The sequence below is a fragment of the Chelmon rostratus genome, chromosome 7 (genome assembly GCF_017976325.1).
Source record: "Chelmon rostratus isolate fCheRos1 chromosome 7, fCheRos1.pri, whole genome shotgun sequence".
NCBI lineage: Eukaryota > Metazoa > Chordata > Actinopteri > Chaetodontiformes > Chaetodontidae > Chelmon > Chelmon rostratus.
Window position 1 is genome coordinate 5,614,200 of NC_055664.1, and position 14,925 is coordinate 5,629,124.

General features: G+C 45.6%; 1 protein-coding gene across 1 annotated transcript in view; it reads left to right on the forward strand.

Annotated features, from left to right (window-relative positions):
• Positions 1-14,925, forward strand: part of epha4l (eph receptor A4, like) — a 53,826-nt gene that overhangs the window by 23,249 nt on the left and 15,652 nt on the right. Inside the window, exons 5-8 of the mRNA XM_041941523.1 lie at positions 5,880-6,215; positions 12,327-12,451; positions 12,570-12,729; positions 13,780-13,891. Coding sequence (XP_041797457.1) covers positions 5,880-6,215; positions 12,327-12,451; positions 12,570-12,729; positions 13,780-13,891 — 733 coding nt within the window. The remainder of the gene's footprint in view (positions 1-5,879; positions 6,216-12,326; positions 12,452-12,569; positions 12,730-13,779; positions 13,892-14,925) is intronic.

The window sequence follows — 14,925 nt, forward strand, 5'->3', positions numbered from 1 at the left end:
GAGTCTGGTTCCTCCAATCCTCCCCCCTGACTCACCCTGACTGTGATAACAAATATTGTTAACAATCCTGCAGCCTAATGATGCCTCTACCTTTTTTAGACCTCATTCTCTCTCTGAGTCACGGAGCTTCGAGTTCGCACTGGTAGAAACACACACAAACAGAGAACAAACAGAAAACCCCACATGAGACACAAAGCCCTGCACTTTCATTTCCCAGGAAAATAACAGCATTCATTCTTATATGTGACAGATGTTTATGTATGAGTGAGTATGTGTCATAAAGCAATTTTAACAACTAAAACATCTGTTAAATTGCTTAGCTCATAGTTGGCTCGCCATTTGGCCCGAATGATCTGTCAAGTGCCTGTGGATTCATCACTCAGCAAAACAGTTTATTAAATCAGACGAGCGGCCGAACCCCTCCTGCATAACACTCAACTGTCTAAGCAGCAACGAAGCTGGGCGGCCTCTAATTATTCCCCGCCGTAGCGGATCTGTGCAAGATCACCAACAATGTTCTACTGTGGCATGTTTTCAAGATCAAGAATATGAGCAAATGCTGAACAAGATGGTAATCTGCAGCGTCCCTCATTGTGGCATTTTGAGTCCGTCCCTGGTGCTGAGCTATTTTTACTTTTCCAAATATCACTAAACACTAGAGGAGTTTACAGGGAGAGCAAAACAAAACAAAACAAAAACCTCTCATAACCTTCACATTCATAGCACATTGGGAAAAAATGGCAAAAGAAAATAGCAAAATGGCTTATGTGGAAATGTCCCAGGAACACGATGGAACAGCAGCCTTATAGAGCTGAATCAATTAGCTGATTAACTGACTAGTTTGACAGAAACTGAGTGACAATCATTTTGATAATTAGTTAATCATTTCAAGCTAGAATGCCAAGTAGTTATTGGTTCTGCTTTTCAAATGAAAGGATTTGCTCCCTTTTCTTGTCTCACCTTGCAATACATTGAATATCTTTATCAATCAATTAAATGACTAGTTGATAAAATCATCTTAATTTTGGAATCAATAAATGGGATAATCGTTAGTTGCAGCTCTACATCAATACCTTGTTGTAAGGTATGTCAGCAGTGTTGGAGTTAATGCTCTTCAAATCCACTAAGAAGGTCTCATCATTTTCATTATTAAGGCAGTTTTAATGGCACTGGATCAAACCAATGTAAAAGCTGTTTTAATGTCCAAATATAATTACAGCAGTTCCATGCATTTGCGCTGGAAATTATATTTTCAAAACCTGATTTTCACCTGGATTCTTACATTATTTATCCTTTTTTTCCCCGTTTTTTCATGTATAGCTGATTTATCCAGAAGTCCCTCAGCGAGAGCAGCACGTAGAACATGAAACATCGAGCTCACACAACAACGTCGACCACGAACGAAACATGAACATCACAGACTTGTTCAGCTTTGATGCTTGTTTATTACAACTTGTTTAGTTCTATTAAACACTGACAAACCCACAGATGTTTCGGTGAAAATGGAAACGTAAGCATCACTTCTATGCCACATGCCCACCTTCTCACTGCTTCGTCACATTGCTAATATATTGAGTTACTCTTTTAATGAATGAGCTTGGAGCTCATCCCCATTGTCCTGTTAGTCATTATGGCATTTGAGTATGGCGGCTGCAAGCAACAGCTGTCAAAGCTCATTACTTGGCTTATTTCACTGGAGCCTGCTTTGCCGCCTCCGCCGCGTTCCTGACTCCACTGTTAGGAGCTGAACTTTAGCCGGACTCTCTCACCGACCTTTGCCCCGCCTCGTCAGCCGGTCAACATCTGATCTTTGAACTCTCACCCTGTCTGTCGTCTGCTGTTTTCCTTCCTAGTGCATTTTTTTTTTACTTCTCACCCACATGTTAGAGCTCTGTAATTACAGCTGTCACTCACACATCCCTCCTCATCCACATTTTGTTTTCTCTCGCTCTCTCTCTCTCTCAAAACCCACTCAGAGTCACGAACAGAGCAGAAAAAAAAAATCTCTTAAAGTCATTTCCCATTCTGCCTTGCTGAAGGTCAGGCTGGGAAAGAGCCAGCATCTCTGGTAATTGGTGTGTGTGTGTGTGTGTGTGTGTGTGTGTGTGTCTGTGCGAGTAATTGAAAACGCTTTTCCCCTCACTTAGCTCGGAGTCTAGCGATGTGCGATGATGATTAAAACTGGATGTTGTGTAATTCGGTCATTGTGTGACTGTCTGTGCACAGGCCTGTTGCTCCTTCTGTATTTTATCTGTCGGCGCCTTTTTCTTGGGACGGATTCTTTTAATGCGTGATACGTTTGATCGAAACGCTCGCTTTCCAGATTGGAAACATGAGACAATCCGATCATTTGCCCCCCCACACTTTGGATCAACCTGCCTGAGGAAACTGGCAGGATGAATTAATGATATTACTCTTTCAGAACAGATTTTTGGTTGTTGTTGCTATAGCTGTTATGCTTCTTTGTTAGCTTCTTTTGAAGCCATGCTTTGAAAAATACCATTGACATTTCTTTTTCTTTTCTCTTCATTTTTGTCAAGATTGTTAAGCCTCCTGAGATGCCCAACTTTAAGTATACAGTCCACATAATTTATGGGCAGATATTGGAGTTATTTAGTTATTATTCTGACATCGAACACTGAGCTCAGCCCAGTCAGTTCATAAGCATACAGTCTAGTGTTCAGGGCGAAATGGGCAATACACACGAATACATGTGGGTGAGTATAAATACACACACTAATGAGGACCAGGGACAGACACCCGTGGGAGCAGGTTGCTCCACCGTGTTCAGGTCATAAGAGGGGGGTGTTCTCCATTTTGGGGTTTCTGTTGGCCCTTGATGTGTTTCTCAGATTTTCCCAGTTTTCTTAGCGGCGGCTTGGTGGAGGAAGAGGGAGGGACGGAGTGGGGAATGAACACAGATCGTGGAGGACTCGAGGGGGGCATTGAATGAATCCCAGCCGGATGGTAATAGCGGGGTCGACGTTTCGACCAATTTAGCCTGCTCTCTACCTCGGCCCTGCGCAACACTCAGCTAACAATTACTGATAGAAGGAGACAGGAGGAGAGATGGATGAAAGAAGGAGAAGAGGGGGAGAGGAGAAGGAGAGGGTGGGAGCGTGCTGAGAGGAAAGATGGAGAATGGGGTTGGAGTAAAAATGGGAAAGACAGATTGAACAGAGCGGCGGGAAGGAAAGAAGTAAGGCTCAGAGCAAATTGCAAGGCCGCAAATGAACAGAGAAGGAGAGGAGGGAAAAAGAAATGACCAACTTTCTTCAGGAGAAACTTCCTGGCTCTCCCTCAGGATTCCACCCGTAAGGAGTGTGCATTTTAAGGCCACACGGAGCTAGCGTTGTACGAAGGTTGTGTGAGCGTTGCGCTCCCGTCTACCCCCGTCGCTCTCTCTCCCAGGATTAATTACCGGGTGTCAGTCACAGCCGACGGCTCTCCCACGCTCCCTTGCTCCCACTGGTGCATTCTGGGAGAGCGACAGGTACAGCCAAAGGTAGTTTGTGCGTGTGTCTGTGTGTGTGGGGAATGCAGGGGGGAACACTGACATGTGGTGGAATGTGTTTAAGACTCTATACAATCTTAAAGTCATGTACTGTAGCACTGTTGCACCCCTCACCATAGCAACAAACAAACAAAATAATCTTCCTGAAGTGATTTTACACACACCTGCCGACACACATGTGCAAAATCTCTGTACACTTTTGAGGACATTACTCTCACCGTTACTGAAATGCTAATAAATACGCTTTCTTGCCAAGAGTTAGATAAGAAGATCAATAACACTGTCGTGTCTGCACATTAACTCTGAAGCTGAAGCCAGGAGACAGTTATCTTATCTTAACGTGAAGTGTGTCCCTCTGCTTTCCGTCCTTATGCTAAGCTAAGCTAACCCTCTCCAGGCTCCAGCCACATACACACGAGAGTGGTATCGATCTTCTCATGTAATTCCTAGCAAGAAAGCAAGCAAGTGTGTGTCCCAATATGTCCGACTGATGCTTTAATTCCACAAACCGCCTTTGTTCTGACTCCTGAATTGCGAGGACTTTTTCATCTTTTTATCCTTGCGAGGACAAGAACAGAAGAACAAGAGCACACACATCTCAGGTGGCGACTGGAAACATTAATATTGCCTTTGTCCCCGCTCGGTTTATGACACAGTGAGTCCAGATAACAGCCGAGTAATGACTTTATGGTCTATCTGTGACAGCGCGTGATTTGCTGTTGAAAGCGAGTAGAGGTTAGTTGAACCTAGCACGCTGACAAAGGCCCTATTATAATGACGGTTGGGTGTTGGCACCTTAATTTAGAAACCTCATCTGTAACTTGTTCCCATTGTCTGAGAAGCGAATGGAGAGAATGAGGTGAAAGAGCGAGGGAGGAAAAGTGGGTAAGGCGGAGAAAAACGGGGAAAGGGGGGATGGTGACAGTGCTTTATCATAGTTTTTAATGAGAATTTATTAATAGGTTTTCATGGAAGGCTGCGGTTGGTAAGGGGAAGTTAAGTGATGCTAGTATTAACACAGAGTGTCCTGCATCCTTTCGTCTCACTGTTTGTGTCTTGTGCTCTTACTGACTCTTTCTAGTCCTCACCCACCACCATCCATTTCTGTCCCTCCCTCTGATCCGTCCATCCAGACCTGCTCCTTCCATACTAATCAGTGGCTTTCCGCTTCCTGGATGAACAGACGGTGTTTGTCTTCCCCTTCTGTCCTTCTCCGTATCCCCCCTCACAGCCGTGGCTTCCACCTCTCCGCATTTGCTCGTTCCCCGCTATCTGTCAGACTAATGCTACGCATACGCGATGAGCGTCTTGCAAACGCGCGTGCATCATGGGTAAAATTGCGCTTCCACGTCTCCATTCATATGGCAACACCCGTGCACAAAAGCGCACTTGCTTCTCCTCAGGCGACCACCACGCACTCCCACACACTGTCCCCTCTGCTGCTCCCCGTGTCTCTGTGAAATCACTCATTGCCACACTGCTCCTCCAAAAATAACACTGATAATTAATTTCCGTTGTGAAATGATTCGTCTGCGGACTGCCTAGCTTTCATATTTCACCCTGCATCGATCCCCCCAGCCCGCTCGCGTGCACTTCATTAGTCAGAGAGAGAGCGAGCGAGACAGGGGAAACAGAGACAGGCAGAGAGAGAGAGAGAGTTCAGTCAATTACCGTCGCTTATGTTTGAAAGCAACGCAAAAAAGCACATTAATTACCAGAGAGCTGACATGTAAATTGGGATTGATGAGCAGGGGGGTATCTGTCAGATATGTGTGGAGCTGCTCCACATGTAAAACCACCGTGGCCTTACATCAAAGCAGGAACTTAATAACAGGCTCCAAAGCAAACTTTGTCTGAAGTTATTGAGTGGGTGCCATAAAGCCCCACTGTTAGCAGCGGGCTCGGGCGCTCTGCCACCTCCAGCTGATTCGACGTATGAATGGGAAAGAAATCTGCCGGGCTATTGGATTTCAGTTAACGTGCTGAATTAACTGAGGTGAAATCTGATCCTCCCTCGCCGTAATGGACGGGACATTAAAAGGGAATCCAAGAAGCCTCAGCTCTCAATAAAGGGGCAGCCCAGTCAATGACACATTTACATCTGTGTTATATGTAGGTATGGAAAGAATACATTACCAGACCCTCTGGAGACTCTCTGTGCAGAATTCACCAAAAGCTTATTGTTAATATTAACATCACCGATTTGCTGTATTCTCTTTTTCGGGTCTTTGATGTGATCAGAGAAAGAATGTTTCTATTGTGACTCAATTTTATAACAGTCACCACAATAAAATAACTTCAGCCTTGGCTTCCAACCACTACTGCTAATAACATCAGCTCTATCGTCTTTCTTCCTCCTCCGCAGGCCCTCCGTCAGCGCCTGTCCACCTCATCTCCAACGTGAACGAGACCTCTGTAAACCTGGAGTGGAGCCCGCCCCGGAGCTCAGGAGGACGCCAGGACCTGACATACAATGTGGTGTGCAAGCGTTGCGGGCCCGACGGCCGCCGCTGTCAGCCCTGTGGCAACGGCATCCACTTCAGCCCCCAGCAGCTGAGCCTGAAGGGCACCAGGGTGTCCATCAATGAGCTGCAGGCGCACACCAACTACACCTTCGAGGTGTGGGCGGTGAATGGAGTCTCGCCTCAAAGCCCCGGGCCGGAACAGGCCGTGTCTGTGACCGTCACCACCAACCAGGCCGGTAAGACAGCCGTCGGTGGCTAATGTTTTTGTGAGAACCCAACAGTGAATCAAAAGTGCTCAAGGCGTCACATAGTGTAGCATTGATTAGTTCAAGAATAAATAAGTGTTATGTCAATCTGAGTGGAAGTGGGCAACACTGATTGGCCTGATGTATCGACATAACAATATATTTTTTAACCCTATTGAACATGTCATGGTAGGTCCCGATGAGACACTGCAATTGACATGTTTTTATGCAACATTTATGGATTTATGGATTTATGGTCATTGAGAAAGCTGAGGAAAACGGAAGTAGCTAAACGCAATTGTCCTTTTATTACATGGCCACAAAAATAGGCGTTCCTAAATTGGCTAAAGGTTGTCTGTAAAACTTGCTGATTGCAAACCCGATTCCAAAAAGTTTGGGCGCTATCTAAAAAGGAAATAACAACAGGATGCAATCATTTACAGACCAGTGGAACGTTGCAAACAGGTGTTTTTTTTGTTTTTTTTTACAGCTTTCCCATAATTTTGTTGTCCCTGTCCCAACTTGTTTGAAACTCGTTGCTGGTACCAAATTATTGACAAAAATGAATGAAGGTGATAAGATAAAACATTAAATATATTCTGTTTGTACTGTTTTCAGTTGAATATACTGTATGCTGAAAAAAAAAGAGTGGCAAATTATCACATTGCACAAGTACAAGTTCACCTCAAGGTCCACTCAGTATCTCTCTGGAGCTTCTGATAGTATTAAATGATCATCCTCATTGATTACTAAATTTAGGACATCTCCAGTGGCGTGCTTGCCAATCCAACTTAGTTTCTTAGCTTGTCTGTGCGAACATGTAAAGGAAAAGAGTGCATGTCGATAAGACGTTTTGCAGTTGTATGTGGGGGCTTGTATTTGATGCAGAGCGCAGGTTACAATGAGCGCTTGAGGCACTTTTTAGGGGGCAATCTGCATGTCAAAACATGTTTATTTAAAGCTGTAAATAATTTGGGTGAAGGCTGGATGATTACTGAGGAGGATGATGGATTCTCTGCAGTGGGAAATGATTTTCTGCAATATTTCACTTGAGTTTTGCATAATTAGGCACGAGAAGCCTAGGCTGAAGATAGGGGCAACATGCTATATTTAGCTCTCGGGGTAATGAATTAGATGAGTTGTATTGATCTGTGGAGGCTTCATTACAAATGGTTGCTGGATTGTGTGTGTATGTGTGTGTAATTATTCTAGTAGGATACACCCATGAATACAGCCTCTCCTCCAGAGCTGGAGAAGAGCCCTCTAGCCTGGGGGTGCGTTCAAAGCCTCCCGTTGTTTTGTCATTTAGCCATTTTGTAACCGGTTGTTGTGCAAATGGATTTTACAACCCTGGCCCTTTCTCTTCATCCCTCCCTGCTCTCCTCCACTTATAGCCGATCATTACCTTGGTCTTCTTTACTGCTCTGCTCTTGGGTGGCAAGCTAAGTGCCTTTTTGTGTCGTTTTTTTTATCACTAATTTCCATCCCTGGGAAAAGCGAATATCTTGAATAGGGCTCGGACTGGCAATTTAAGGCCACAGTGGCTTGATTTATCAGCTGGGGTCAGGAAGATAGAGATGAATGGATGTGCTGACTGTGGGAGAGCTGCGAGTCCTGCCAGACAGGCATGTGTGGGAGCCGTAATGGAGCACACCCTGGAGCCCCGGCCGAGGGCTCGTAATAGCATGTCAGTATGGTCACAATGATGCGCCAAAACTCCAGCGTGCACATCCTCACACATAGATTCATACGAAGACACAGGAACACACGCACACACATTGATGTCCCCCTGAGGTTGCCCGAGGCTAATCTACTGACTTCAAGTTGTAAGATATAGATGATGTTGCCTTTGGCTCGTCACTGGTGCATGTTTCACAACTGTTCCCCAGGATTAGTTACATGGGGCTTGCAGCTGGAATCTCTATTATGGTATGTGTGTGTGTGTGTGTGTGTGTGTGTGTGTGTGTGTGTGTGTGTGTGTGTGTGTTTGCGCATGTGCATAGCTGAGCGCATGCTTGGCTAAAAGTGAGAAAATGTGTTATGCAGAATGTTTATACGCTCATGGATGGAGATGATCTACATTTGCCTCTCGAACAATGTCCTCTATGTGTCTCCAGGCGTGCATGTCTCTTTTAATTTGTGTGCATGTGTGTGTGTGCGTGTTAAAGAGAATAGCTCCAGACTGATTGGATTTCTTCCTGCTAATGCTCGGTAGGGGCTTTGGAAGCTCTGGTTTCAGCCGCTGGTAATCCAGCCAGTCATCTGTGGCTGTCCCTCTCTCTGTATCGCCTCCCCTCATCCAGACACCGTGGATTACACATTTATTATGATAGATTTATTAGGATTTATAAGTGCTGTGGAAAAGACACCCCCGCCACTGCCTTTCCATAAAAGTTCAAATTTCGGCTAGAGAGGAAGAGGCGAAGCAGGCAGGTTGGAAGGGAGGAGGAAGAGAAGAAAAAGGTGCAGTGGAGAAATATGCCGGCAGACAAAAATTAAGACATGCGAGTTGTTGATTGCACGTGCATGCATCTGCAGCCAAGTGTGTGTTTGTGTGTGTACGAAGAGGTCAGATTCTCGCCATGAACAATTCCACTGTCGTAAATCAGTCAGGGTGTAACCCTTTCACCCGGCCTGCATGAGGAAGAGGAGGGGAGATGGGGGCATGTCCACGCTTTGAACTGACCCCTGGCTGTAAATGGATGTTTTTTCCCCCTTTATGGGATCAAGCACTTTGTGCGTGTGTGTGTGTGTGTGTGTGTGTGTGTGAGAAAGAGGGAAAGAGAGAGTCAGAGAGAGAGAGGTGTTTATGTCTCGATACAAAATACTTGGCAGGCGTATGTGACTAAAAGTGAATTAGTGCATGAGCGAGTGTGTGTGTGGGCACGTCTGTCAGCGCACATGTGTGTGAGTTTCCATCTCATCGGACAGACGTAGCGTACATGTGGAAATGTGTTCGGGGAGATGGAAGCAGGCTTTATAGGCAGGGGAGAAGGATCTTGTAAGGAGGAGGCATTTTCTCGACACCCTGAAAAATGGCTCCCTCCTCGGCTATTTTTCCTTGGCGGCAGCAAAATCGAGCGACTCCAATCTGGCAACCAGGCTCCAATCTGGCAACCACATGTGCACCGCGGCCCCTGTCTCTTTTAATGTCAAATCGTAATCAACCGCATATTCGTGCAACTGCTCGAGCCGACCGCAGCTGCTCCTCGCAACATGCTCGCAAAGACAAACTTGCTCACTTCACCAACTGTGTTCCACGCAGAGAGGAAACCTCACAAACGTCTGCAGCAAACTGATGAAAACCTCCACTGTTCATTGTCTTGGTGATTTTTTTAAACCAAACCAAACCCAGAACCGCATTTGCTTCTGCCAGGTTTTTTACTCATTATAATGTATGCATAGGTGGTGTGATTGAGTTTTTTTTTTTGCTGCCTGTGTGAGATAATGGGACTAGGTGTATATTTTTCTCTGTGAGTTTCTATCTTTCTGTTTGTGTAATGAGGTCCTTTGTGTTGCTGGGTATGTGTGTGTACTGTATGTGTGTCTGTAAGTGTTGCAGGCTGTGAAAGAGTTTTTTTTGTAGCGCCCAATTCTGAAATGAGATCTGAATATTCATTGCATCTAACACTTATTATTCCAGCAGCGTTTTTAGCCCACGCGTTCAGGAGGCAGTAAGAAATTACAGATCTGCCCCACATATTTAAATTCATCTACAGAGGTGCCAGCTTGTCTAGCATGGTCTGCCCAAGTCACAGCCTCAGGTTAAACTATTCAGGATAGACATGTCAGATTCAGTCTTGCATTAGCTTCGTGCATGCCTGGTTTTACAATATTTTCCATTAGTCTATGCATCAGTTTTTTAAACATTCCTCAGACTAATTTATCCAAATCATAAAACTTGATGGATCGCCTATTTCGTGTTTTGGCTGTTTCTAACCTTCCCGTCTCACGTAGGGAACCTCAGAAGGGACCACTAAGAAAATCACTCATCTTTATCCCCACATTAGTCGAGGGAAAAATAAAAATGCAACAAGAGGAGGCAACACGGTTAAATTGCCATATCTGTCATCTTTGGAGGAAAGACGGATGTGTGGATTATCTTGGGGGAACGAAGGTCTGCGACCCCTCAGGGGTTTTCTCTCCGAGCCAGAGCGTCCTCGGTCAGCCCCAGGAGGGCCTTCAAATTGGCTCTCGCTGCTGGGTAAGATTGATTGGAGGGATACAAATGGCCGCCATCTAATTGTTTAAGGGAGACGCAACACATTAGACCAACAGGATTACACAACCTTGGGTTAATCTATTTACCAAGAGATGTCTGCAATCCCATCCCTCTCCATCTCCATCTCAACCCCCAGCAGTCACAAACCCCCCCCCCCTGCCGCGTCTTCACCCCGCTGAAACTCAATCCGAGGCTGGTGCTTGAATTCCAGGCCCGTTTGAACTCAATCCCCGGCTAAAAGCTGGGGATTGGGGGTTTGTTAGCGTTAGTTTGAAGCCCAGGCTCCCTGGAGCCCCTGGTCAAAGTGATGAGAATGTATATAATGTCATAGATAATCCAATCATAATCAGTGGACCGCGGACCCCTCATTAATCATCCCACTGTAATTTTTTAAAAGGCAGATGGTCTGGAACGAGTAAGGTTACAGTATCACCGAGGATCAGAGGTCAAAGATTCACTCCGTGTAAGAGCAGACCTCGCAATGAAACGCTATGTGTTATGCTTTGTCGTGGCTTTGTGGAGAATACAAACATGATTCCTAAAAAGTTGGGCCGCTGTGTAAAACATACAAAAAACAGAATGGGCTAACCCTTCATAACATATACTCAATAGAATTTCCAGTATAAACAGCACAAAGACAGTATAATGTTTTCATCAACTTCATTGATTTTTGTGAATATCATCTTATTCTGAATTTGATGCAGCAACATGTTTCAAACAAGTTGTGACAGGAGCAACTAAAGACTCTTAAAACACCTGTTTGGAACATTCCACAGGTAAACAGGTTGGTTGGTAACAGGTGATAGTATCATGGCTCAGCCATTCACAAGCGAGGATGGAGCGAGCTCCACCACTTTTTTAACACATGATTGGATAAAGGGGGTTGGAGGTGAGTGAGGTTGTTTGGTTGTTGAGGGTACTTGTGTGAAAATGAGAGGAGTTTTGTGGAAACTTTGTGTGTGTGTGTGTGTGTCCTGGGTCTTCTTGTACCTGAGTTGTGTGTTCATCAGCGTAACCTTTTGTTCCTTGCTCTATAACTCCACCTGTCCCACCGTGTATCTTCTAGTCTGCTCAAAACTCAATCTGTACAAGAGTGTTTCCCTGTTTACAACACTATCTCTTCTACGCCTATGGCTTTCTCTTTGTAGCGTCAAGAGTGTGTATGACCCAATTTTAGTGCTGTCACACTCCCTGAAGATAGAGGTTTGATTTGTGCAGCAGCGACACACTGGAGGGGGGGGACGAGTGTAAGCCATTATCAGTGCTTTAACCTTCACATGTTAAAGGCGTCTGAATGCAGATAGCACGGCTGCTTGAAATATGGCCTCATTATCAGCTGCAGCAGAAAGGGCTTGAGATAAGATCGCTCACTGGAGCTTTAATGAAAACCAATTGATTTGCTCTCTTGAAGACAAAAAAAAAAAAAAAATAGCAAAGGCGTTGAGCTCATTTTGAGCTTTCCGAGGCAGACTTTGTAGCGTAAGGTTTCCCAGGGTGACCTGGGTATCTGCAGAAAATGAAGTTAGACATCATTTTGCCAGCTTGTAGGAAAAGTGGCTGAGACGCTAACGTCAGCCAAGGGGAAATTGGATCAGTTTTATTGATGCCAACCATTAGTTCAGAAATAGAGTATTGCCATACACTCTAGCTGTGGTGTTTCAGCTGTGTGGCCATACAGCTCTGTAACACCTTCGATTTTGAATGGAAGCCAAGTTCAAAGACAAATGGAAGTGATTGCCATGCGGCCTGGCCCACTGTTTGACTTTCCCAGCGGGAGTAAAGTGTGGGGGAGCAACACAAAAGAGGCAGAAAACAACATGGAGGACTGGGAGAAGCAGTGGGTTAAAATTCTTTCTCTTCTTCTTTGATCATCTCACTAGCTCCCTCGCCAGTGACTTCCATCCAAGCGAAGGACATCACCAGACACACCATCTCACTGGCCTGGCAGCCGCCGGACAGGGCCAACGGGGTCATCCTGGAGTACGAGGTCAAGTACTATGAGAAGGTGAGGGGTCCAATGGGAGAGCTCCAAAATATCTCAATGTTTCAACAGACTGTGAGAAAACCGCTGATTGTTTTCTCACTGTCTCTTTTTCTATTTCGCCATTATCTGTCGTGCTCAGGACCAGAATGAAAGGAGCTACAGGATTATAAAAACTTCATCAAGGAACACCGACATCAAGGGTCTCACCCCGCTCACTTCCTACGTGTTCCACGTGCGCGCTCGCACGGCGGCCGGCTATGGGGAATTCAGCGGCCCGTTTGAGTTCATGACCAACTCCGGTGAGCTCACCCTTTTCTGCTCGGCTTGCCTTGGTGACATCAGCACACCGCAGAGGCAGAGAGGCTTCGATGCCAGCCCTGTAACGCCTGTTTCTGCGAAACCCTGCAATGATAGCATCTTTTACGAGCGTGTCTCTTTTCATTGTAGAGTCATTCATCAAAATAGCTGTCGTCTATAAAAGATAATTGATATTGTGCTCCGGCACCTGACTGGCAACTTGAGTAGCTTCCATTATTCAAGTTGCACTGAGCCTCAGTGGAAGTGCCAGCTAGGGTTCAGCCTATATGAATATTCAGTGTTTCCACCAGACTCTAAAACTGTAACCCTTAGTAACAGCCCCCTCATACATGAGTTGACCCTAATTTAAAATTTCGAATTAACCGCTTAAATTCCACTGACCCGCCAGTGGGTCAGTCATCACAGACTCATGCAGTGCAGCCAAAAATTATTAAACAAACACACCTTCATTCTGACTTCTAGTGAAGATTCCAAACTTCCCCACTACTTCTATTTGATGCAATGGAGCAGAGACAGAAAACAGAATCTCAGAATAAGCTTATAGAAAGTGTGTATAACACCGTCAGACAGTGTGGAATGAACAACCTTGAGGCTACTTAAGGGGAAATAAATGGGAAAACTGAATGCTAAGGAGCTGGAACTCATTCAAGTGAAGGGCATTGACAAACACTTCCTCAGTTTAGTAATAACATGTAATCAAAAAAGCTTAACTGTTCATTTTTCTTAACATATCTGCCATGTCTGTCATATACTTACGCTGTATGATATGACCTGTTTATGGGATATTATGACAGATGGTTACAGAGATGCACTGTAAGGCCAGATGTCCCCTTTGTAATGCAGATGGAGATGGCAGCGCATGATAATGACATGGTCAAGCACACATCCTAATGAGCAGTCATTGTCTCTCAACGGTATAGGAGGAAGTGTGTGTGTGTGGGGGGGGGCGGACATGATATTGACTTTGCTCTTCTGTCCAACCTTCCTCCCTCTGCTTTTCTTCCCCCCATCTTTCCTTCCTTTTTCCTCAGTCCCAGCTCCCATTATTGGTGACGGGGCGAACTCCACAGTGTTGCTTGTGTCTGTGGTGGGCAGCGTGGTCCTCCTCATCATCCTCATCAGCGCTTTCGTCATCAGCCGAAGGTGAGCTTCATCTCTCTGTCCCTTCTGCTTTCTGTCACTCCCTCTTTCCTCCCAGATGGAGGATGTCTTGCTTAACTCTGGGAAAAAGTAGCTGTCAGGAGATGGACGCCACTTGAAAACACACACACACACACACACACACACACACACACACACACACACACACACACACACAGATAGGGAGAGCCAGACAGCTAGTGCAACTGGCTTGTCGGATGAGTGATGACTCGCCACACCGGAGACGTGATTGACAGCTCCGACAGCTGAAGAGATGCAATCAGCGACCCCTCGCTCCCTGTCCTCCATCCATCCCCGCTCCTCGCATCCCTCTCCCTCTATGGTGGCTATAATCCCGCTGCGCCTTGCTGACCGCTGTGAAGAGAATGAGAGAGAGGGAGAGAGAGAGAGAGGAGAAAAAAAAAAGGAGAGGGATGGGAAGGTGGACAATGAGATAAGCAGGCAATGAAAAGTAAGAGATAGAATACAGAGAGAGAGTGAGACAGAGAGGCATCAGGTGGATTTGCAGTGACCCAATCTCAGGGTGTTAACCAGCGAGCAGGACAAAGCACCGTCACACAGATGGGATTACATGCAGATGGGGCTGCCTCACCTCAGGGTGTTAACGGCACTCCCCTGTCTGTGTGTGTGTGTGTGTGTGTGTACGTGTGTGAAAAAAAGAAAGAAAAAAAAGTATTGTTTTCATGTGGGGGAAGGGGAGTGTTAATGGTTCGTGTGTGTGTGTGTGTACGTACCTTTTATGGCAGTTGTTGATCCCTTTATGTGTGAGTGTGCCTCTTTATATGGAAATCAAATCATTGTTTGCATGTGTGTATTGGTGTTGAGGATGATGGGGAGTGAAGGGGCTGTTGATTGTGTGTGCATGCATGCCTGTGTGTGTGTGTGTGTGTGTCCTCCTTTTTCCATGTGGTTGCCTCTCTCCCCGGCCAAGCAGGTGGTTGTCTCCCTTTTTTATATGCATGTGACGGCCACTGTCATTGTGCTGCTGCGAACATCCTGTGATTGTGGGGAGGGAC